The sequence below is a fragment of the Filicampus tigris genome, chromosome 16 (assembly GCF_054856515.1).
Source record: "Filicampus tigris isolate MCC_2025a chromosome 16, RoL_Ftig_1.0, whole genome shotgun sequence".
Taxonomy (NCBI): Eukaryota; Metazoa; Chordata; class Actinopteri; order Syngnathiformes; family Syngnathidae; genus Filicampus; species Filicampus tigris.
The window spans coordinates 17,080,001-17,106,089 of record NC_141232.1 but is presented as its reverse complement, the minus strand read 5'-3'; the positions used below and the strand labels follow the sequence as shown (position 1 = coordinate 17,106,089).

The 26,089-nt window shown below is 43.7% G+C and overlaps 1 protein-coding gene and 1 pseudogene across 6 annotated transcripts in view; one reads left to right on the top strand and one right to left on the bottom strand.

The window, feature by feature from the left end:
- Nucleotides 1–6,960: 6,960 nt before the first annotated feature.
- Nucleotides 6,961–12,062, bottom strand: LOC147135027 (uncharacterized; annotated as a pseudogene).
- A 3,835-nt stretch (nt 12,063–15,897) lies between these two features.
- copz2 (COPI coat complex subunit zeta 2) overlaps nt 15,898–26,089 on the top strand; it is a 45,631-nt gene continuing 35,439 nt past the window's right edge. For 2 of the 6 annotated variants that reach the window (XR_015090078.1, XR_015090079.1), the window contains exon 1: nt 15,898–16,101. Coding sequence is in view for 3 of the 6 variants with exons in the window: in XM_086055142.1 (XP_085911268.1) it covers nt 16,084–16,101 (18 nt within the window). In the remaining 3 variants the exon portion in view is untranslated. The remainder of the gene's footprint in view (nt 16,102–26,089) is intronic. The other 4 variants (XR_015090080.1, XM_086055142.1, XM_086055140.1 and 1 more) reach the window with 3 other exon arrangements.

The window sequence follows — 26,089 nt, the reverse complement described above, 5'->3', positions numbered from 1 at the left end:
TTTGTGGTTCATTCTTGTTCAACCATTGTCTGAAACTAACTTAGACAATTGTGTGTAATGACATTTATATACGAGCTGAATTGTGGATGATTGTAGGTTGTTGACTGAACATACTAATTGCTATCGCTAATGCTAATCGTGATCTCTAATCGTTAGCATAGGCTAATCTTGTTCACGTCTATGAAAATACATGTGTATGTCATGCATAGATTGATAGTATTTTCTGTTTCTTGTGCAGTTTCACAATATAAACAGGCAACTTCGCTGCACACCTAGTGTTAAAAAGGCCAGGTTCTTTCTTATTTATGTTGTTATAGCACCCTCAAGTGGTTAGCCTGTTAGTGTAATTTAATTTTAGTTAGGCATGTTTTGGTCACCTATTTCAGGACCCACGATAACTACCAGATGAAAGTCATTGTAACACGTTTAAACATTCCATCCAAGTCGATCCAATTTACAAGGTGTGCGTGCATTAGCATGTAAGTGACTCAATATAAAGTGTCTTTTTTGTGATTGCGGTTTGTGGACATTTCAGTTGATATTGCTTGTACTGTTTTGAACTTTGTGTATGGTTACGACCACAGTAAATTGGTGTCGTGTTGACGAGGCAATTCATTGCAGCCGCTCATGTTTTTTCATTTGTATATGGAATTAAACCACACCCATATCCAAGCCAATTAAAGATTGCAGAGACAAAACTGTTTTGATTATATTGCTCACCTGGACAGTATTATGTTCTACCGGACATACTGCAGCAGTTATCACTCATAAACGTCTGAAACCCAGTCATATCCACAAATATTTTTCACCTAGAGTCTGTGGAGTTTGTTTGTGAATGTTTGGCTGTTTGGATAAGCTGGCTTCCTCGACTAGCAAAGCCTTAACAGTCAAATTGTCTGTTTATCATACCATTCTAATTACTTATTTAACAAAACATTAGACTTTAACCGTTTAAATTATTCATTCATTTTAATAGCTTTTAGGATGTATCTTATGTTTCTTTACGTGGGTTTTTTAGTGCTGACTTGTGTAGATGCTGTTTTGTCTCCCTCTGCAGGCGCTTTAGCGCTGAAGCGCCTGCAGAGGGAGGCAACACTTCATAAATACAAGTCAGCACTAAAAAGCCATGACAGTAATAATGTGTTAATAATTTCACACATAAGTTGCTCCAGAGTATGAGTCGCACCCCCAGCCAAACTATGAAAAAACCCACGACTTATAGTCTGGAAAATACGGCAATTCCAAAGGCGACCTTAGGTTTTGGGAGCTGTTGAGAAAGGCGCTTTAGGCCTTAATGGGTTAACATCCATTCAACTCAGTGTCTGTCCACCCGCAGGTTGCCAGCTAATCACAGATCACATACTACAGGTATTTTGGTCACGGACCACATTGTAGTTAGTTTCTCTTCAATGACTGTAAAAACCATGTACGATTTTCGCCCGCCATCTATGTTGAGGCAAGCGTCTTTGTTGCCTTTTTTAATAAGTGCTTGACCATCTGAAGGAATAATTCTAAGATAGTTATCACACATTTGCTGAATATTGGCAATTACAAATATTTTTGTTTGCATGAGACAAATAGCATATCTGTGCAAGATGAGGAAAAACGCACATTTTTGAAAGAGCAAAACCATAAACTTGAAAGTAAACTGGCCCCCAGGCCTTGAGTTTGACACCTGCGATTTAGAAGCCAACGTGGATGTAGGCTGACTCCACCCACTTTGGATGGCGGAGGGCAGAAAAGTGCAACCCCAAAGATACAGTTTCCGAAGAGCAAAGTCCAAATGTTATGTTGAAAAACATCATATTACACTGAAATAATCCAAGTACCAAACATTTTGAAGCGTATTGCATGTGAAGGGCAAATGTAAATTCAAAATTGTACCCCAAAAAAACTGCATGTTTGAATATCAATATCAATACATTACTATTTTTCAGCCTTGAAAAAATAATTGCATGCTAAATCACACTATTGAGGAAAAAAAACATTGGTATTAGATTTTCTACATCGTTCAGCCGTAGCGAGAATAGACTATGTTACTAGATTGGGAGACCATGTCACATTTCAGATCTAAGGATGATATCAAATATTTTCTGTCTTTGTCCCCCATCCAGAATCGGAGCTCTACGTCAACTCCCATTTCACTGACGAGGGAAAAAAAAACACTGAAAGCTGTGATCCGGAAGGGGAAGATGTTTGTTCTCCTCCTGAAATAACATTTCCTTATTTTGCAATAATTATTTTTATTTAAAAATAATGCAATACAAAATGAAAACGTGGAACAAAACCTAATAGTATTGTGTTATTACGCAATCTTAACTCATGCCAGACATTTTCAGACCCTCTTGTACATTAACGTTTGAGAGAAATAGAAATAGAAAACTAAAAAAATGTTTTTGGCACTGAATGAGTTAAATATTCTCGTGATGTCCACTGGCTTGATACTGCCAAAAAAGGGTAACGTGCCCAGCTCTGGTCACAGTCGGTCAATAATTGATCAACAAAAGCATTTAATTTAGAATTCCAAATGTAAAATTGCTATTTTCATTTCTGTGTTTCACATAAACAAAAAAAATGAGGCAAAATGTTAAAAAAAATATTCCCTATCCTTTACAAAATAATAGGGATGTAATGATTCACTCAAGCCCCGATTGATTCTATTTTGATTTTCACAGTGCCAGATTTTCGATTCGATTCGATTTTTTTCTTTTTTTAAAATCGCTACCATGCCTGTCTCTGTGTGCTAGTATGGTGCTGCAGCCATTCGCAAATGCAATATGCGATGATGTTTGGTGAAAGTGTGTCAAGTAGGGCTGCCACAAACTATTATTTTGCTAGTCGACTAATCAACAACAGTAGTGCTGAGTTGAACTTTTTTATAAATACAAAAAAAAAAATATATATATATATATATATATATATATATATACACACACACACACACACACACACTTGTAAACATTTCACTTTTTTTCCTTGTAGAGGAGAGTGAAAACAAATGCACTGGAAAAGCACTGTGCTAAATAAAACTAAACTAAACACTTTTATTGGTTTGTATTTAACCTTCACGGATGACCCGGATTACCACTACTGTGCATGTGCGATGCAGAGAAACATGCCGGCCGTGGGATACGAGGCTTTTTCGAAAGAGAAAAAACACAACGGCAAATAATTAGATGTATAAATAAACGATGCGTCCACTATTAAAATTAACTGTCAACGTGTTTGATCGTTGAAGTTGTGTTAGTAATCTAATTTTTGCGGTTTTAGTGTCAAGCAATTTACCCAATATGCGTATGCAGTTTGTTTACAGCAGAGACGTGAGCGAACGGCTATGGTTAAAATGGTGTTGCGAATTGATTATTTTATTTTTTTACATCAATGCATATTTTAAGCATTTATATTGATATAAAATCGATTTTCGAAATCAAAATCGTTACATCTCTAGTAGTTACTGTTTCGTGGATGGTGCGCATAGCAGCCGGCTTTGGAAGGGGTGCAGCAGCCACAGAAGCAGGGTTTTATAGTGAGCCAGGCATCTTATTTCCAGGTTAGAAATATAGTCACAAAAATAACTCATACTTGTGTCATCTTCAACACCACTTATCCTGTACAGGGTCGCAGGGAGGTGCTGGATTTTATCCCAGTTGAATATAGGCGAAAGGCGGATTACACCCTGTAGGGCTGTGCAATTAATCGAAATTCGATTACAATTACGATTATTACACTCCGCGATTACAAAATTGGCATAATTGTAAAAACGATTATTAATATGTATTTATATCCAACACACTATCTTTGTTTACACTATTCAAGAAACAGCTCATGGAGGCACTGGGACGCATCATCAGTGATGTATCCTGGGGTCATCGGGTGTTTCAGGTCCCGCAACATCATAACATGACCATATTTTTTCTTTTTTATGATATAATCCCCCACCCGAACCAATGAAAAGGTATAATTAAATAAATATATAAAAAGAAAGAAATAAAATAATAATAATACAATTTAAAGTGAAGGAAAACAAAACGTGGCATATCCACCCTCCTACATTTCAAAATCAATGTTGCATTCAGTGGTTCTCCAGCTACCGTCCATTTGACCAGATATTTCAACCAAATCTTCGCCTATCAACGTTGTACATATTTAGACCAATTGATATATGGGGAAAAAGGAAAAAAAAAAAAAAACCAAAGATAACTGACAAAATAGACAACAAAACATGTCAACTTCTGTAGCTTTTAACTAGGGTACAATAGCAAATAAAGTCCAATCCAATTGGTGCTATGTAGTCCTTCCAACTTTTCCAAATTCTATCAAATTTATCCCCCCGTAGTCTCAAAGCAAATGTCAATTTTTCCATCACATATATATTATGTACCACCTCAACCCAATCCTCAAATCTCAGTATCTCATTGTTGTTCCACTTACTGGTAATGGCTTTTTTACTTGTCACCAACATTATTTTATACATATATTTATCTCCAAATCTGGTAAAAGTAATTCCAGGTTTTCCCAAGTAAAATGCTTCAAACGTAAATGAGAGATCTACCATCAGTATTTTATCCATGTTTCTTAAGCTCTTTCCAATAACTGCCAATGGAAGGACACCCCCAGAACACATGATAATGGTCTGCTTTTTCTGTGCCACATAATCGCCAACATTTTGTATCATGGTATTTTGTCTGTGACGGTGTCCTAAAAAATCTTACATTTTTCCACCCGTGTTCCCTCCAAGATAAATAATAAGTTGTACTCCACTGCTGTTTATTTATCTCTTCCCATTCTTCTACTGATATGACAATATTTGCTTGTCTCTCCCACTTCTCCTTTATATACACTGTATCATTCCCCTTTAATTCTTCAACTCCCGTATGAAGCTTGGAATTGAGCTGTTTCCCCAGTGTAGACTTCTGTGCTGAAGTGAACATCCCAACAACGTTGGACCCCCTCCCTCCAAGGTTGCCCCCCTTATTTGAGTCAGATAATGCCGCATTTGCAAGTATCTGAAATGGTCACGATTTGATAACCCATATTGCTCTTTCAACTCTTGAAAACTTTTAATGCCTTCCTTATTTAAGAGTTCCCAAAATATTGTAGATCCCCTTTTCCAGTTTCTAAAACTCCTGTCCGTTCTGTTGGGAATAAATTCAGAATCATACCCAATCCATCTTTGAATCATGCTTTGGGTTTTCAAATTGTTTCTGGTAAGGATGTCAAACCAAATCTTGAGTGATAAATTCAGCCATGGGTTTGACTGTTCCTTAATATGTTTTCTCCAGTCAATGTCCACTATTATAGCTTGTATAGGGACACCATTGGTTGTGCTTTCTTCAATATCTTTCCATCTAGCTGAGTAAGATTGAACACAGACGTAACACATTTAATAATATCTTTAATTGAGCCGCCTGATAGTAGCTCTCTAAGCATGGGAGTCCCAGTCCCCCTTTATTTTTAGGTAACTGTAATGTTCTGTACCTAATTCTCAGTCTCTGCCCCTGCCAGACAAATCTTGAAATCATTTTATCCCACTCCCTAAATTCCCCTCCTGTTACCCCCACTGGCAGGCTCTGAAACAGGTACAGATGCCTCAGCAGTATATTCATTTTAATCACCTCTACTCTTTGTGATATGGTCATATAGGGTAACAGATTCCATCTGGAAATATCCAATTTAATTTTTCTAATCAGCAGATCAAAGTTAATGGCTTTCAATTGTCCTTAATTTCGGGGAAGATTTACTCCGAGATATTTGATTGCTTCTGAGTCCCATTTTATCTCATAATTGTCCATAATCTCCTGGGATGGTCTATAATTGAAAGCGATGACCTGGGTTTTTTGTATATATTAATTTTATACCCTGAAAAATGCCCATAATCTATATGGGTTGACATGAGTGCGGGAAAGGATGTCTGAGCTGGATAAGTATAATAATACATCGTCTGAAAAAAGAGCTATTTTTTTGTACCCCTCGCCCCATAGCAATACCAGTTATATTCTCATTTTGTTTTATCCAACTACTTAGAGGTTCTAGAAAAATGGCAATCCTTGTCGACGTCCTCGTTCCAGTGTAATAAAGTTCAACAGACTCCCATTAACCCTAATCCTGGCTGTAGGTGTATTGTACAAAGCCTGTATGGTCTTAATAAAGCTCCTGTGGAACCGAAACCTTTCCAGCACTTTATATAGGAAATCCCACCGGACCGAATCAAATGCTTTTTCCGCGTCTATTCCTACCACTATTTCCTCAATGCAATCTTTCATCATATGGTGCAGCACGTGGAGGGTGCACCTGATTATTATCCTGCGTCTGTCTCCGTTTTATAAAACCCGTCTGGTCCAACTGGATTATGCCTGGCAAAATTATTTCTAGACGTCTGGCTAGGATTGCTGTGAACAATCGATAATCTTGGTTAAGAACACTGATGTGCCTGTAACTGGAGCAATTCTTTTAATCTTTTCCCTCCTTCGGAATCACCGATATAATAGCTTCTCTCCATGAGTAAGGAATTTCTCCCTCCTTTAACACCCAGTTAAATGTTTTATGTAAAAGTGGTATCAGTGTTACCCTCAGCGATTTATACCACACTTCGGTATATCCGTCAGTTCCAGGGGATTTGTTGGGTTTAAGATTAGAAATTGCTCTGTTTATTTCCTTAACTGTTATTTCTGCAATAAAAGACTCATTCTCTTTTCTTGTTACTTGGGTAAATTTAAGTTTTCAAAAACCTGGTCCATCTGGAGTTCATTACATACTTTTGGTTGAGCATACAGATTCGTATAATAACTTTCAAAGCATTTTTGTATTTCCTTAGTTTTAGTCACCATCGACTTTGGTTGTGGGTCTCTTATTTTGGAGATTGAGTTTTTCGCCTTCTGTTTTTTCAATTTATATGCCAAGCATTTTGTTGACTTACCCCCTACTTCATAATAGCTTTGTGACTATAAACAATAACTTTTTTTAATCTCCAGTAGAAGCCCACGGATCTGCCCTCTTTATCCAAAGCCAACGGGTGGCCTTTTTGGAGGATTCGCTTGCAGACTTGCTTGATGGCCCTCTTCTTTGCCAGTCCTACGATGCCCAGGCGGCTCAGGACCTTGCACAGAGACTTTTCAGCAAATCTCCTGCAGCCTACCTCTATGGGCTAGAAGGTTCTCCAACCCCGCCTCCTGCACTCCTCCACCAGCTCCTGGTACTTAGCCCTCTTTCTCTCATTTGCTTCGTCAATGTGTTCTTCCCAGGGCACTGTCAACTCCAGTATGATCAGCTGTTTGTAGGACTGAGAGGTCATGATCATGTCTGGGTGGAGGGTTGTTGTTGCAATGTGCTGGGGGAACTTCAGCTGCCTCCTCAGGTCGACCTGCAGCTGCCAGCTGGATGCTGTGTGGAGTAGGCCAGTTGTCGTATGTTGGTTTGCTCTGGGTTTTTCCGCCGCTTTTACAAAAGAGATTGACTTCTTAGGAGCATGATGGTTGTCGTTGGAGCTGATGGCTGAGGCCACGCTCTGAGCGACTACCTTAATAATAATAATAATAATAATACATTTTATTTTTATAGCGCTTTTCATAACACTCAAAGATGCTTCACAACAAGAATAAGTGAATAAAAATAAAACCTACAGTTAAAACAAATATAGTTAAAACCAACAAAGAAAGAAAAAGTAGCAAAGATTAAGCGATGTTAAAAAGCATGGCGAAGAGGTGAGTCTTGAGGAGTGTTTTGAAGATCGGAGAGGTAGAAGGGGGCCTGGTTGTAAAGGGCTTTGTAGTTGAGTAAGAGGAGTTTAAATTGCATGCGGTGGCGAACGGGGGGCCAGTGGAGGTTTTTGAGGATGGGAGTGATATGATCACGGGAACGGGTGTGAGTGAGAAGGCGGGCGGCAGTTCTGGATGTACAGTGGTACTTCTACCTAGGGAACGTCTCATCATACGAAATTTTCAAGTTACAAAACGCCTCAACAGGAATATATTGCCTATAGTTACAAAATAAATTTCAGGATACGAAAGGTAAGATGGTCCACTGATAGCGTAGTGGTACACACGCCCGAGTTGTGTGCGGGCAGCGTGGGATCGATTCCCGCTCAGTGACGGTGTCTGTGTGTGCCCTGCGACTGGCTGGCGACCAGTTCGGGGTGTAGTCTGCCTTCGCTTGTTGACGGCTGGGATAGGCTCCAGCAACTCCCCGCGACCCTGTATAGGATAAGCGGTTTGGAAGATGACATGATGATGACGAAAGGTAAGTATGGGCTGATACTCGCAGTATGGGCTGCTACTAGCAGTATGGGCTGCGACTTGCAGCTCCGGAGTTTCCTGAACGCAACATACTCATAGCTGCTCTGCCATTGGCTAGCCTAGCATCTTCCTGGCATCCCATTGGCCGAGAGGGACCTACCGTTTGTGTCTGTGTGCAGATAGACAGGTAGATATGTGATAGATATGTCTATGCAGTGTCCTCGTCATTCGCCCCTTGGGCCATGAGGTGTTCCGATAGTTTTACGTGAATTAGAAACAAGGAAAAGAAAAAAAAGGAGAAAATCTGGGTTTTTTTGTCCATACAAACAAAGCAAGAGATAATAGAAAAGTATGAAAAGGGAATGCATTTGGTTGATCTCGCCAAAGAATATGACCGCAATGTATCAACAGTCGTCACGTTATTAAATCAGTTCTTTACAAAACGCCAGGCAAAAAACACTTCTGAAAGAGAACAAAGAGGGCAAAAAGCGATGAGGACAGCAATTAAAAGGTAAGCGACCATCATTTTTATTCCTCACTCTATTCTTTGTTTTTTTACATTATACACAACTCTCATTTATTGTGCAATAATCTAATTGTAACATGTATTTGTTACATGTTTTCATGCATTTTTATGCTTTATAAAACATTTATGTCTCAATATTGGGGAGCTTGGGACGGATTAGGGCATTTACATGGAAAACGCGTCTCTACTTACAAAATTTTCTACTTCCAGAAATTTCTTCCAGAACCAATTAATTTCGTAAGTAGAGGTACCACTGTATTGTAATTTATTAAGGATTTTGGAGCTTGTGCCATAGAGGATGCTATTACAGTAATCAAAGCGGGAGGTGATGAAGGCATGGATTTTTGAGTGGTAGTGAAGGAAAGTAAGGGGTGGAGGTGAGAAACGCTCCCGAGGTGAAAGAAAGCAGTTGTGGTGATTTGGGTGATTTGTTGATCAAAAGAAAGATTATTGTCAAAGAGGACACCAAGGTTGCGACAGTGAGAGGAGGCGGACAGGGTTGAGTTGTCAAGAGTGAGGTTAAAGTTGCAGGCAGTTTGTGTAAGGGAGTTTGGGCCAATTATTAGCAGGTGGGATTTAGAGCAGTTGAGAAAAAGAACGTTTTTTTGCATCCAGGATTTAAAATCGGAAAGACAGAGTGGAGTGGATAGTAGAGATGATGGATTTAGTGGAGATGTACGTCATCAGCGTAGCAGTGAAAGCGGAGACCGTGATGACGGATAATTTGACCAAGGGGGAGAAGGTAGAGGATGAAGAGAAGAGGACCATGCACAGAACCCTGGGGGACATGGGACAGGGGGGCAGTGGTGAGGAGCAGCTTTTCATGTGGAGGAATTGTTTCCTGTCTGTGAGGCAGGAGTGAAATCAGGTGAGGACTTTGTCAGTGATGTTGACAGATTGCAGGTGAGAGAATAGAATGGAGTGGTTGATGGTGTCAAAGGCGGCTGTGAGGTCAAGGAGGATGAGAATGGAGAGTTGGCCGGAGTCAGAGGAGAGGAGGAGGTCGTTGGTGATTTTGAGGAGGGCGGTTTCAGTGCTGTGTTGTGTGCGGAATCCAGATTGAAATTGTTCGAAGAGTTGGTTATTGTCGAGGTGGGCTTTGATTTGGGATGCGACGACATATACTATGATTTTTGACAGAAAGGGGAAATTGGAGATGGGTCGGAAGTTGCTCAAGATGAGTCTGGGTTGAGTCCAGGTTTTTTGATGAAAGGGAGGAGTTAACTATGTTGGTGATGAGGTGGGAGATGTTGGGAAAGCAGTGCTTGAATGAGGGATGATGGAATGGGATCCAGTATGCAGGTTGAGGATTTCATTGTTGAGTTGATTTTGGTGAGCTCGGCAGAGGAGATGGGTGTGAATTTGGAGAGGGGCGGAGTGATAGGAGGGACAGAAGCAGGTAGGAAGAGAAGGGGGGTGTGAGTGGTGGTTAGTGAGGAGTGGAGGATATTGACTTTAGATTGAAAGAAGGATAGGAATGAATTGCATTTGTCGGTAGTGAAAGAGGTAGAAATGTTGTCACAGGGTTTGAGTAGTTTGTTGACGGTAGAGAGGAGTGCCTTTTGGTTATTGGAATCAGTGCGAATGAGGTTGGAGTAGTAAGCGGAGCGGCTGGAGTTGAGCGCTGTCGTATAGCTGAAGGCGATCAGTGTAGGCAATGCGATGGACCGTTAAAAAGACTCAACTGCTGTCATTGGGACTGCATAAATCAGCAGGGGCCAAAGCATATGGGGCAGGATTGAATGCTGGTAGATCCAAGCTTCAAACCTACCCGGCAGGCCAGACTTGTCTACCTGAGTGAGCCAGGTTCCAAGTTCTAAGATGGCCTTCTGGATGGCTGCTGAGTCCTTCAAGGTGGAGTCGAAGAGTTTCCCCAAGCTCTTGATGGGTTGCTCCGTGATGGTTGGAATGATGGTTACTGAGATGGCAAAACGGAACTTGTCCATCACCTTGCCCTTCTTTAGCACCATTGATCGTGATTTGGAGGGCTTAAAACTCATCCTTGCCCAGGGTATGAGTCTCTCTAGCCCTTGTAGGACCAACCTGCACCCTGGGACCGACGTTGTTGTTATGGTGAGGTCATCCATATAGGCTCTGATGGGGGGCTGTCGTACCCCTGTCTTGGCTAGAGGACCTCTGCACTCCACCTCAGCTAACTTAACCACCATGTTCATGGCTAGGGAAAAGAGGACAACAGAGATGGTGCAGACTGTAAATATTCCTTTCCCAATGCGATGCCAGTCTGATGTTTCTGACCCAGAAGTATCCCTCATCCTGAAGTTATTGTAATAATCCAGGATAAGGTCCTTGATCTTACTGGGAACATGGTGGAGGTGGATAGCAAGCTCGACCAGCTTATGCGGTATGGACCCATAGGCATTGGCCAGGTCCAACCACAAGACAGCCAGGTCACCTCTGTTCTCATGGGCCTCTCTGATTAGTTGTGTGACGATCCCAGTGTGTTCCAAGCAGCCAGGTGCAGAGATCCCTCCCTTCTGCACTGATGGATCAATATAGGTGTTTTTGAGGAGAAACTCAGTCAGTCTTCGTGGGGCAATGCTTAAAAAAACCTTCCCTTCCACCTTCAGCAGTGAGATGGATTGAAACTGACTGATGTCTCTTGAGTTCTCTTTGAGGATCCAAACTCCCAATGGCATGCCTCGACTGGTCGGCCACTTTTCCCTTTCTTCAAAACACCTTCAGGATCCTCCACAGATAGCCGTAGAAGCTCCGGGCAGCGCTTACAGACCAGATAAGGAATTCCGCTGTGGCCTGGTGCCGATGCCAAGTGGGCTGCCTTGACCGACCTCCTCATACTCCTTCAGACTTGGCTCCTTCACGTTGAACTCCTTTGTTGGGGGATCTGGACTGATGAGAGCTTTATTGGGCTCCAGTTCCAGGTCCTTCAGAGGATCACTTAAGATGTTCTGGAGAAAGCTACTTTACTCGCTCTATTGAGCACTCCAGCCGGCCACTGCGCTTGTCCCCCAGCAGTTGTTTGGTGAAGCCAAAGCGATTGGCGGTGAACGCTGCTCGCTTCCTGCCCTCTATCTTCCCAGTCTCCGGTGCCATTATGCTCTGCGAAAAGTCATCAGCTTCTTGCGCAGGATGTTTTTCAGTTCCACTAAGGGTTGCTTCTCCTCCTCAGTTGCAGCCTTGTGCTGCTTTTTGAGGGTGCAAAGGTCATGGCGCAGATGATGTATCCACGTGGCTCTGCGGCTCATTGTGCAGGAAGTGGGTTTTGATTTTCCTTTCGCCACCTGCCCAAATCTTTCTGAGGCATAGCTGAAGATGATGGTGGTCATCGTTGTGAGTCGGCTGTCCGCATTTCCTTTGGCTGTGGTCTGGATGATGTATGACACATCCTCATAAAACTGCAGCCACTCCCTCCTCTTGCTGGCTAGGGGTTACTTAATCTGCTGGTGTGGAATTACTCTGATGGAATCGGGAGTTTGAGGTATGTGGAGGGACTGGGCTCTGTGGGTTGCATCCTGGCCGGGCTCCACTTGCGTCTCACCAGGTACAGGACCTGACCTTGTTTTCTTTCTCCAAACATTTCATTCTGGCCTGATGGATTTTTAGGCCACGATGATTCTTGCACAGCTTTCCGCAAATGCATGTTGCGTCCCAGGGAAATAATATTTTAATTTATTTGCACCTTTGAATTTTTTCTTTTATAAGAACAAATTTTAGAAACTTTGTTTGGTCCAAAAGGAACTTAGATAATTATAGTGTTTCACATAAATGTATTTGACTTTATATATTTTTTTACATTTAACAATTTTCTTGTTTTGTACCCAAAAATAAATCTTCGTTTAAATAATCGTCATTTCAATTATTACCCAACCTATTGTGATTAATATTTGTTTCATAATCGAGTAGCCCTAACACCCTGAACTGGTCGCAGGGTACACACAGATACCATCACTGAGCTGAAACTGATCCCACGCTGCCCTCACACAAATCAGGTGAGTGTATCACTACACCATCAGTGACATTAACTCATATTTGATAAGAAATTAAATCGCAATTTTACCAAAGGTAATATATAATCACATATGTCTAGAGTTCACTGTGGAATGATTAAAATAGCATGATACAGGTCTTTTAATCAAATGCTAACAGTTGGTATCCTAACATACAGTATAGCAAAATAACCAGAGCTGGGCAGTCCGTCCCTGGGCCGGACCGGTCGGACCCACCGGCCCGGCCGGATGCCCATTTTTGGGGCAGGGGGTGGGGGCTGACAAATCAATGAAAATGGCTGGACAAAGCATGGCCGGAAGTGGATTTTAGTCCGGCCCACTAATCGTCCCTCATGCTTTTGACGTGGTCGCAAGGCGGCCAAATTTAATCTCAGCCTGAAAGGCTTCTTTCTACTACCGCGTCGGCGCGAGCGACAACTGCCGCATTGATTCACATTGTGCTGTTGGCGACAGGTCTGCGACACATGCCACGCACACATCAGGAATTGTTGCTGCTCTGATCGGTCCATTATGTCACATGTTGCGATGACATACAGTTTCCCACACGGAGAGGAGGAGAGCATGCATCACACAGCTCGTTGCTGCTGCGATAAAATTAAAATGCATAGTCTAGTCATCTCGGTCCCTTTATGGTTGTAGCAGGCGCGATATCCATTGTTGTCGCTGTCTTTTTGAAGCGACGACCGCCGACTTGGAATGCAACTGCTTCAAAACAACTTGTGTCCGGGAGTATATTAAGATGCGCGCAGCACTCAAGTGTGACGCTGGCAAATCAAGGTGGAGTCATGCACTTCTTGTGGCGTCTTCCCTAATTCCGGAAATACGCCGTAGCAAACCTGCTGTGTATAGTGGTTTGCTGGAATGCTTTTATTTTGAAGGCCGTGAAGGAGGAGAAGTGTGTAAAATAAATAAATAACTTGTTGACTGCAACTTCTGGCCGTCTGTTGGACCCAAATAATTATACAATACGACAAAACCAACCCTGGGGCTCGCAATGGAAGTAAGCACACGCAGTTGAGTAAGTAGTAAAGTACTATGGTGCATTTTGAAGCGTGTTTGAAGCGTGTCCACAGCGGGTTTGAATAGTAAATTAGCCAGCTACTGATCCTTAAAAAGCCTCTTCCGTTAGCATCTCTCCTGCGGCGGCGTCAATCACAGACCCTTTTTTTTTGGGGGGGGGGGGGGGGGGGGGCTTTTTGGGCCGCTATGGCGGAATGGGGCGGGGGGTGATAATTTTTATGACTAAGGTTGGGGGGTCGCGGCCGGAAGGGTACCCAGGTCAAGGGTGGAGGGTCGCGGCCGGACCGGCAAAAAAGGATCAAGGGCCCAGCTCTGAAAATAACAAATGGCCAGAATAGTCTGAATATTTTTACGTTGTAATGGTTTGAATCGGCTGAATGAGTTGAGAATTGTTGGAAAGATTGGGAAAATTTGTAAAATTTAGAATAAAAATAACGACTATGGCTACAGAACAACATGATGTAAAATAGCCTATTATGAGTCTTTAGCATTTACATAATAATATATGCATACCTTCAATGGTGTGTATTTGTTAAGATACCCATCCATTATCTGATCAGCTTTATCCTCACGAGGGCCGCGGGCGTGCTGAAGCCTATTCCAGCTGACTGCGCAGTAGGCGGGATACACCTTGAATTGGTTGCCAGCCAATCGCAGGACACACAAAGACGAACAACCATTCACACTCAGTCATACCTATAGGGACAATTTAGAGTCTTCAATTAACCTACCATGCATGTTTTTGGAATGTAGGACTAGGGGTGGAGCCAGAACGTGGCTAATGGGTGGGCCTGGAAAAATCAGGGTGGGCCTGGAAAAATCAGTGGTGAGCCTGAATATTCCTCTCACTGAGCACAATCCTCCTGTCCCGACACATTATATATTCAAATAAAATGACAAACTGAATATGAAGTTCGGATATTCCTTAGACAACCACAATTATGCCATTTTTAATATTCAATAAACTAAAAAGCACAATGAAACACTAATTCAAAAATAATTTACTAACAATTTAAATGTATATATTTTTTCATGAATCCCACTGGGTGGGCAGTCTGTCAATCTGGGTGGGCCTGTGCACACCCAGGCCCACCCATGGCTCCGACCCTGTGTGGGAGGAAACCGGAGTACCCGAAGAAAACCAACACAGGCATGGGAAGACAGTGCAAACTCCACACATGTGCTCCCAAATAGTGTGTTGCTTCGGTAGTGCAAGTATGTTTGTTACATAACAATGTTTCTGTGATTCTTGCTTTGCATTAAAGAAGTCAACCCCAAAATGTTCTATGTTCTATGCGCCTCCACTAGTCAAACACGGCATTCTGATTAATACTGCGTCTGTGGAATATGAGTTAAGCAGTAAAATCCACGTGTTTTTGTCTGTGTCAGGGGGCGGAGATTTTGCCACTTGCTGTCAACTAAAAATGATATCACAGTTGCTCAGGTCTCAGGTAACGCCCAATCATGGCTCAGCTTCAGAGAACAGGTGAGCCGTGATTGGTCCTTACCTGAACCCTGAGCAACCGTTATGTCATTTTCAGTCGACAGCAAGTGGCAAAATGGCCGCCCCCTGAGATGGTTAAAAAATGGGTGCATTTTCCTGTTTAACTCATATTCCACAAACACAATATTAAACAGAATGCCGTGTTTTGACTAGTGGAGGCTCATAGAACATATTTTTGTAAAGAAATTTTTGGGGTTGACTTCCCTTTAAATATTAATGTTCTCACTTCTTCCACACTCTTAGACGAGACAAGTGTGTGTAGTTATTCCTCTTTCAATAAAGAAATCATATTATTGGTTTGTTGATCCTGAAAAAGTGACCGGTTGTGTGTAGTTATTCCTCTCTCACTATAGCGATATATTATCGGTTTGTTGATCCTAAAAATAGTTGGACACAATACTACAGCATGCTACGTAGTAACACTCTGCCAACAGTATTGGATCCAAATGCAAACACTCTATCTGGACATTTAAAACCCAATTGTTGATCTGTTGTCTCATCTTTTGATATCAAATGAAATGTTTTCAGTCTACACCAAACGTGAACGACTTGACATTGCTGTTCCAATACTTTTGGAGGGGAATTAATGTGACTCAAGTGTTCACGCACAGACTTACCGTGAGAACCTATTGAGCAAGGTCGTAAGCGCCCCCTGTTGAGCTCCTTGCGCATATGGTTTTATCTGGTTGTCTGCAGCGTGATCGGGGCGCACCACCAGGGCGGCCCTGTAAGGAAAAAACTGGAGTAGCCATATGCGAGGTAGTGTGACAGCTCAGAGGTGTCCACGTCAACACAGAAAGAGCGCGTCCGTCGGCAATGGATTCCACGTCTCTGGTGAGGCTCTCAGTTTTTTCACGGGGCTCCGAATACGCGTTTCACTTTGGTGGAGGACTGTTGTCATATTTGTTCAATGCTATAGCGATATTGTCTAACATTTGTTTCCCCGTGACAGCTGTGGTTGGCTGGTAGCATACGGTAGCAACCTCGGAGTTTGGTACAGTGTGTTGATCAGTGTGCAGTGTAGAGCAGTTATTTCTTTTGACGATTTTATGTGAATTGGATATATGTTATATATATGATATAACAGGGCCAGGAAAAAGCGTGGAAGTATTGTACTCCAATATAATCACACAAAATCTGTGAATTCATACCTGACGTGTTCTTTTATTATTATTTATTCTTTTATTATCCTCCATAACCGAAGGATGGAACAAACATTTTTACGTGTTCCCATACTTTAATAATTAATGTGGCACTGCCTCTTTTAAGTTGTGCTCCCGGATTTGGCTCCCCCTTCTCTGTCGATGTCCATGCACCTTTACAGCTGGAGAAACTTTTGTTGTTTTCATATACACGTTTTAGTGTTTTGATGCATTGCTGTGCCATATGATTTGTGTAGGGGCACGTTGTATCGCCACATTTGACCGGGAGGATTTTGATTTGTGCTGTTGTCGTCAGGTTGTGTTTGTGTGCGCAGTGTATGTCCCCTTTTTCTGTTGATGTCCATGGGGAGGGGCACGTTGTATCGCCACATTTGACGGGATGATTTTGATATGTGCTGTTGTCGTCCGGTTTGTGATTGAGACAAACGCACCAACACAGGAAGTCCTGCTGTGTCGTCACTACTCTGAAACACACCCGCCGAACACAACCGGTATCATATGAACATCTGTCATTTTATTTTTGAGTGGCTTATTATATACGCACATAAATAGGAGCACGGCGAATGCCGATACATCGCGACCAATTTGGCGTTTTTGTACTTCTTTACCATAGTGTCGCTGAGCAACAGTCGTAATCCACTTATTCCCAGTGTCTGGGAGAACATAAACGCCCCGTAAACCAAGACATACTGTTCCTAAAACAGCAAATGTTTAGCATCATGCCACAAATGCTTTGGTAATCATGGCAGTATTGTTTATTACCATGAGCTGCTTAAATGTCTGCTTGTGTCAAATCAACGTGTTAGAGAAGTAGGTGCCACGTCCACTGTTCGTTCGTTCGTTCGCTCCCTCCCCTCTCTCCCTCCCCTCTCTCCCTCCTTTTCTCTCTCCCTCCTTTTCTCTCTCCTTCTCTCTCTGTTTCTCTGTCTCTGTCTCATATCAAATTCATTATACTTTTTGGACTATATGCACGCAGCACTTCCGCGTTCGATGTCGTAAGGCACCGAAGCTTCCGGTGCAGGGTAGACGCTGTAGCAGAGTGCGCTGTACATGTTATGCAGCTCTAGCCCAAGTCGTAACAGGGACATGAACCGCTCCTTTGTTTAACACTAGGACTGGGGTTGGGTATCATTTGAATTTGGACGATTCCGGTTCCTAATGATTCTCGATTCCGATTCTTAACAACAACAAAAAGGTTAATTGGCCAAATAACATGAACTTCTCTGTTATTCAATTTCATGAACTTTTTAACAATATATGAACTTTACCATGGGTTACTCCAAAGGCTGTTTTTAACCAAGTATATTTATTTTAATAAATGTTTTTGTATTATTTTGTATTACTTTTCACAAGAGCTTTATTTTTGAGAAGTTCAAAACAATACAATAATGCAGCTGTTACTGAAAGCATGCTACTGAACACCAATTGATTGGCTAACCTTGTCTGGCTTTAGAAAGAAAATAAATATGACAAATACAATGCTGCATTTTAAGGATAAGCAAGGAAAGTATCTAATCTAAGCAATTTATGTAATCATATGGTACCATATGATGCATCTATGTACAGTATTTATGCATATGATGCAGGTACATATCATATAAGCTAAATTTTAGCTAGATATGTGCATTTGTGTGTTGAACTTGTTGGCTCAATGTTGCAATTCGACGTACTTCGCTGATTGTGACTTTGGGTCATGAGCCAGTCCGGGCAGGATCACGACCCCGTGAAGGGCGACTGCTGACACCGTTTTGTCCCAGCGCCGCTGCAGCTGTGGAGATCTGTGGAAAGGGCCCGCCCACGCCCAGATTTGCTGCCGCTGCCCTCTCCCAGAGCCGCTGCCCATGCTTGCTGGCTGGAACGAAGCGAGCCGAGGAGCTGAGCGCGAGTGGGGGCGAGCTAACGTGCTATTGCTAAGTACGCAGCTTCGGCGGCAGGAGCCTGAGGCTCGGTGCGCGGTGTGTGCTCACACTTTTTTTTTTTTTTTTTTTAAATTGGTCGTACTTCGTTCGTAGCTCTTCCGCGCAGCTAACTAGGAATCGAAACTTAGCACCGACATTCTAAAATCTGAACGGTTCTGGGAAAACCGGAATGATGGAACCGGTTCCACTCGATTCCAGGTTTTCGGTGCCCAACCCTAACTAGGACCACCTAAATTTGAAAACTACTTAGATCTCCTAGAGGCGTCATTTTCCTTTGATAGGACAGTTTAAAATGTTTAATTTACGTGGAAAAAAACTTAATGTGGCTTAATGTAAGCAAACTACGACCGATCACCACCAAAATACTGTGACAATTGCTTTGATATTTTCGGAGATTTAAGTGGGTGTAAGTGGAGATGTGCATGTGAATTTTGGTGGCAATTGGTCATAGTTTTCTAACATTAAGCCGTCATGCTCGAGTGATGGGAAGCGGCGCGGAGGACCAAAGAGCAGCGGTGTGACACAATAGGAGGATTCAGGTGAGTTTATTGTGCTGTGACAGAGAAAGCTGTATGGCACAATGTGACTGGAGTAGTGTGGCTAGACTTGACCGGAGTAGCGCAGCTGGACGTGACCGGAGTAGCATGGCTGGAAGTGATCGGAATAGCGTGGTTGGATGTGACTGAAGCAGGGCTGGACGTGAGCAGGGAATCAGGGCTCGATGTGAGCGGGGAAGCATGGTTTCATGTGACAGAGACAAAACATAATCGTACCAATTAAACTTCACTCCCACTTAGGCACCAATGACACTTAACTCCCACATAGGCACAGACAGACTAGGACAGCATAGATACTGACATAGACAATGACTGAACGAAAACTAGGAACTTAAATACCAGCATACTAACGAGACAACAAGAAGCGCCTGGATAAGACACACGAAGGTAGGAGGGAACTGATTGGCTAACATTAGGGAGTGGAATGCACACAATCAGTGACGAGAGAGACACAGAAACACTGAGAAAACTAAAAAAATAAATAAAAAAAAGCAACAGACCAAACAAACAAAATGACAAGGGATGGCTCCCAGACATCCTAAAAACAGAAGACAAAAAAAACCCAACAACAAAAGGCTTCTTTTTAGGCTTCTTTCTACTCCCGCGTCGGCGCAAGCGACAACTGCCGCCACATTGATTCACGTGACTGGTGCATTGTGCTGTTGGCGACAGGTCTGCAACACATGCCACCAACCCATTAAGAATTGTTGCTGCTCTGATCGGTCCATTATGTCACATGTTGCAATGACATACAGTTGGCCACACGGAGAGGAGAGAGAGGATGCAGGACACAGCTCGTTGCTGCTGCGAAGCCAACTAGTTTGGCAATAAAATTAAATGCATAGTCTAGTCATCTCGGTCCCTTTATGGTTGTAGCAGGTACGATATCCATTGTTGTCGCTGTCTTTTTGAAGCGATGCCCCCCGACTTGGAACTTAACGGTTTCAAAACAACTTGTGTCTGGGAGTATATTAAGCTGCACGCAGCGGAGGGCGGAACGGGGTTTTTGAATGTGGCCAAAGGGTCGCGGCCGGAAGGGTACCCAGGTCAAGGGTGGAGGGTAGCAGCTGGATCGGCAAAAAAGGGTCAAGTGCCCAGCTCTGGTTAACACTAGGGAGTGGAATGCACACAGGTGGACACAATAATCATTGACGAGACAGACACAGAAACACTGAGAAAACAAAACTAAAAATAAAAACAACCACAGAACAAACATGACAAAGCCACGTTAAGTATTTGACATGAAGGGTTTTAGACCGTCCCATTTTGACAGCTTGTGCTTTGGCAAAGATGTCAACGCCTAAAATGATTATTACTCACTGTTTGAGTAGCTATTAAAGATATTTTATTTATTAAAAGTCTGTTTCAGTATCTTTAAATATAAATTATGTACTGTAGCTCCTCTCCGAGCCCGGTCTGTTACAGGTGGTATTGCATTACCACCGTGTGGAGGTAGAGTGTCACTGCACTTTATATTGACGTTACCTGACAGCCTGCGGTTGTCCCGTAGCTCTATATATTTTATATTTTACTCTCAGCTAATAATACCTTAACTGTGTCGCTGTCAGCAGCTCTTGACTAAAGTGAGGCTGCTTGCTCAGACTCACTGTTTAAATCCTTAGATTCATCCTTGTCCACATTTTGAAACAGATGTAATGCTTCCTCTACTGTATAACAGCTTTTTTTATTGACCGTGGTGACTTTTCTCAAACATCAATGCTGTTTCATAATAGTGGTTGCTATGGAAACCCAGCGCAGGAATAAGACATTGAAATGTTTTTATATTTCGTAATACAATAAAATGGCAGCATGAGAATAATATTTATACAGACACAGGAAAAGTGAGAACATCGTTAATGTATGCAAACAGAGTAATAATAACACATCAAAAGCTTGAGAGCTGTCAAAATGACGCCTGAGTTCTAGTTGAACAAATGGCGTCCTTGTGTGGTTGACGGCTGCATTATTACATCAGCAGGGAAAAAAATGCAGAGAACAGACTTCGGTGCTATCGAACTACAAATTCATTGCTGCGCATGTGAACAAGCCATTGCTTCTGCTTCTCATCAAAGCGGAGCTCTTCTTTTCAAAAAAATAGTAAGCCAAGGAGCTGTTGAACTACCACCCAGGCACTTGTTGCTAATGATAACAGCTGCTGGCCACTAACGCCGGAGACTTGTGCCTTATCATACATTGACAGCCTAATTATCTAGCGGTTTGTTAGCATCCTAAATTAGCGACTGAATATGACTTCGAGATTGTGTTGATGTAGGTGGCAAGCTGAGACGTCGAAAACAGAAGTCAATTTAGCTGTTGCGCCACCACACAGGTCTTCTTCAAAGTAAAAGTCTACTAAGGCTGTTGCATTGGCATCAATGACGCAATGTATTATTTGGTAAGCTTTATTTTGAAAGTTAGTTTTCGCTGGGGTGGTGTGTTCGTTGAGTATGTTTTCAAGGCGCTCCCATATGCGACTTATGTGAGCTATGAGGGTTTTCAACTTTCTCTGCCGCTATTACAGTCAGAGCTGGGCAGTCCTTCCCTGCCCGGCCGGATGCCCATTTTTGGGGCGTGGGGGTAGGGAGGTGCTGGGAAGACTGACACATTTTTTAAAAATGGCTGGACTAAGCATGGCCGGAAGTCGATTTTAGTCCGGCCCACTAATCGGCCCTCATGCGTGTGACGTGCTCACGAGGCAGCAAAATTTCATCTCAGCCTACTTGGTGAAAGGCTTCTTTTTAGGCTTCCTACTACTCCCGCGTCGGTGCTAGCGACAACTGATGTTATAGGGATTGTGGTATTGCCCCCTAGCATCGCAAAATGTGATGTTTTACGATTACTCTTGTAATGGTATACCCCAGTTGCAGGTGGGAGGCGCGGGTTACGTGATGTAAAAATAAGGAAATACAAACACGCTTGAACGCACGTTGCTGTCTCACCTCTCTTCTTACACAAACAACTGACACATTGATTCACATGACTGACGCATTGTGCTGTTGGTGACAGGTCTACAACACATGCCACGCACATGTTGTTGCTGCTCTGATCGGTCCATTATATCACATTTTGCGATGACATATGTTGGTTTATTTTAAGTAATAGCCTTTACATGCCACACTGCTAGGGGGCAGTGCTGTGTTAGGAAGCTCATAGAGGGGACACGGTTGGAGGGAGTTCACTGGTTGTGTTGAACATGGAGTGATAGCGGTGGCTGAATAAAAAAGGTCTTGAGTCAAAATACAAGTGGAGTTATTATTCAAGCTAACAACATAGTTATGTCGTATTGTATAATTATTTGGGTCGAACAGACAAGTCTGCAAGCAACAAGTTACTTATTTTCCACACTCCCCTCCTTCATACTTCCCTGCCTTCAAAATAAAAGCATGCCAGCAAACCACTACACAGCAGGTTTGCTATGGCGTATTTCCGGAAGTGGGGAAGTGCATGATGTGCCAGTGTCATACTTCAGTGCTGCACGCAGCTTGATTTTCCTCCAAGACACAATTTGTTTTGAAAGAAGCTTAAAAAGAAGCCTGAAAAAGAAGATGAAATTTGGCCGCCTCGCGAGCATGTCACACGCATGAGGGCTGATTAGTGGACCGGATTAAAATCCACTTCCGGCCATGCTTAGTCCAGCCATTTTTAAAAATTTGTCACCCCCCACCTTCCACCCCAAAAATGGGCATCCGGCCGGGCCGGAGGGTCCGACCGGTCCGGCCCAGGGACGGACAAATCAAATCAAATCAAATTCATTTATATCGTGATCATTTTTATGAACAAGAGCAGGGGGGCGCGGCCGCAAGGGTACCCAGGTCAAGAGTGGAGGGTCGCGGCCGGACCGGCAAAAAAGGATGACCGGACGGATGTAGATCCTCTCCTGCACCTTAACAGCAGCTGTACGTACTCGACCATCTGGAGCAGGGAAGGTCTCTGTCACGGTGCCCACTGGCCAGGATGCTCTCGGGAAAAGAGGATCTACGATGAGGACTACCTGACCAACACTTAGCCCCTTGGAATCAGACTGCCACTTTGGACGAGCTTGCAGACCCGGTAGGTACTGTCGGACAAAGGACGAGCAGAAATTATCGGCAAGCACCTGGCTGTGCCGACGTCGCCCAAGGAGGTCTTCACTGTCGTAGGTTTGTGGAAGTGACGGATCTCGGCGTCCCATGAGCAGCATATTTGCCGTTATGGGGTCAGGATCTGCTGGGACGTATCCAAGTGGCTTGGCATTCAGGATGCCTTCCACTTCGGTGAGTAGGGTACGTAGAACTGGCCCCGGGGTGACTTGCTCTTTCAAGACGACTCTCAGGGAAGCTTTAATAGACTTCACTACCCTCTCTCATGTCCCCCCGAAGTGCGGAGCAGCCGGGGGATTGAATCGGAACCGAATCTTCTGCTCTGCTAGATGGGCTTGAAGTTGAGAGCTCATTGCTTGGAAGGCCTCTCTGAGTTCGCGACTAGCACCAGTAAAATTTGTGCCATTATCGCACAGAATCTCAAATGGCTTCCCTCGACGGGCTATAAAGCGGCGAAGGCAGAGCAAGAAGGCGTCAGAGTCATACTTTTTCGAGGAGGTCTAAGTGGACGCACCTTGTAGTCATGCATTTGAATAGAATGCCCCATCTCTTTTCTTGACGACGACCTATCTTCACGAGAAACAGGCCAAAACAGTCAACACCGACTGAGTAGAAGGGAAGTTTGTAGAGCCTCAGTCGTGCAGGTGGGAGATCTGCCATTCTTGGACTTTTCGGGTTTAGCTCGCCAAATCTGACACTCACGGCAGCTATACTGATGTTTGCGGATCGCCTCACGCCCTCTTAGGATCCAAAACTGACGTCGCAGCTCTGCCAGAATGCGTTCCGTGCCCGGATGATGGAGCCTTTTGTCACAACCTTTAATGAGCAACTTGGTCAGAGGGTGCCCCGAGTCCAGAACGATTGGATGGATATTTTCGGCTTCAAGATCAGTAGCTCGTCGGAGTCTGCCACCAACCTAGACGAGCCCTGTTTCTTGCTCGTATTCTGGAGCAAGAGAACCAAGTCTGCTTCCTGAAGGAAGTGGACGTAGCACCTTAAGAGCCTTAACTTCTGCTGGAAAGGAATCAGCTTGAGCTTGGACTAACAAGGCCATCTCGGCGCTGGTGAAGTCTGAAGCTTCGATCGGGGAATCGGAGTTAGCAGCCCCATGACGGGAGTGCACAGTAGCCTTAACTAGTCTGTCCAGGTTGAGAACTGGCTGCGGTCGGGTAGCTGAAGACTAGGGAGCTCTGTGATTGCTCTATAAAGCTACTCTTCTTGAGTTCACTTTGATCTAGTTCGGCAGCAATCTTGGGCATTGTTGGTCACTGGCCTGGAGGTTTTGACAAAAAATTGGGTCCAAATCTCCACTGGTGATGGCCCTATTATCTTGACTGCCGAAGAGTTCAGAATAGCACCAATCTCTGATTGGATGAGCTGCCTTGGTTGACCGTATTTATTTTGTAGTGCGTTGAGGGCAGCTATGTACGGACTTGGGTGGTGCATATATGCCTTTGCGAGTTGGAGAGCACTAGGCAGCTTCAGTTGGCTTAGCAATACTTGATATTTATACTGCTCACTTAGATGGGTGTGGTTATTAAGGAGACTGTCCAGCGCCATCTTCAGGAGAGCAAAGTCGCTCTCACGACCATTCTCGAACACTGGTAGCGTGGGCTTTGGTATGCCAAAGGCTGAGGCAATCAACATGTCTGCTCCGAGCTGTGGCTGGAGGCCTGGATAGGGGGCAGGTGTTGCTGTAGGAGCCTGGTTGGTGAAGGAAGAGGCCCGAGGCTGCTGCCATCCTTGGCCTGCTATCAGCGGTGGTGGCTGCGCAGCATTAGTGTTGATAAGAGAGTGGTGTGAAGCAGGAAGCTGGTCGTAGTGTGACATTACTTGAGGTTGGGTTGTTTGGTGAATGCTTGTAGGCACTACGGGCACGGCGGAGTTCAACTCAACTCTGTAAGACAAGTTGCTTGTCTTACAGTACTTGTCTGCTGTAATGACAAGCCTTGAGTCATATTGAGGTTTGGTGGACTGCATGTGGGAGCAGCCGCCTCGCTGTGGGTGATCATTGGCGCTGCTTTAGGAGGTGGCTGAGCTGGGTTAGCCGCTTGGAATGGATCAGCGGGTTGTTCTGGGTTGATCGCAGTTAGGCTTGAGTTGGAGTGAGGAAGTGCAAAGGTGCCTGGAGCTGGTGTAACAGATAGAAGTGGCTGATAGGTGCTCGATGTGGTGCTGTTTGTGCTGAGCATTGATGTGACTAGTTTAGCGACTTCCACATCCGCCTTTAGTTGCTGTAGTCTGCGGCATTGGTTGAGGCGCTTGCTAACAGCTTCCTTTGCTTGAATGGCTTCCTCTTGTGCTTGCTGTGCAGCTTTGGCTTGAGCTTGTAAACGTTGGAGTTTGCGCTCAGCCTCCGCATCTTCTCCTAGCTGTCTCTGAAGATTAACAAGCTCAAGTTGTTGAGCATTCTCTTCCAGAATTGCAGCTTGGATGGGAGAGAGTCCATCTTGTGGATAGCAACCAACAGAGTAAGCTGTGTGTCTCCCTGAGTGTGAACTGGACTTGGTTACAGTACTGTGGGATCTCCTCAAAGTACTTCTGGCTCTGCTGCTGGAGCGGGATGAAGTGATTGGAGGGTGCGAGCCGTGTACTGAATAGCCAACTTTATAGTCCATGAGATGAGGGTGCAGACAAGATTGTCTGTGGGGCCTGCTGACTGTCTCTTCCATCGCTGCTGCGGGGTCCATAGTGCTTTAACATTGCTTCAATCCGGCTCGAAGGACCAAAATTTAATGTACTGTTGTCCACATTAATTTTAAGGATTTACACTGGCTGAAGCGGGCATTATGGACTATTGATTTCGGTCAGAGAATCAGGAGATAGGAGATTGGAAGTTCTTGAATGCTTTAATTGGTGTCAGGTTGCATCATTCTGAGTATATTTTGTGTGTATGTGCGTTTGTCTTTGTGTGTGTGTGTGTGTGTGTGTGTGTGTGTGTGTGTGTGTGTGTGTGTGGTTTCGTATCTATTGACGCACACCAAGAACAATGTCGAGAGGAAAGGGAAATGTGAGAGGAAAAGGAAGTCCCACCGTTAAAAGGACACAGAAGGAACGTATCAAAGCGGAACTAAACCTTGGTTCCCCCCAGTCTTTCTGACAGT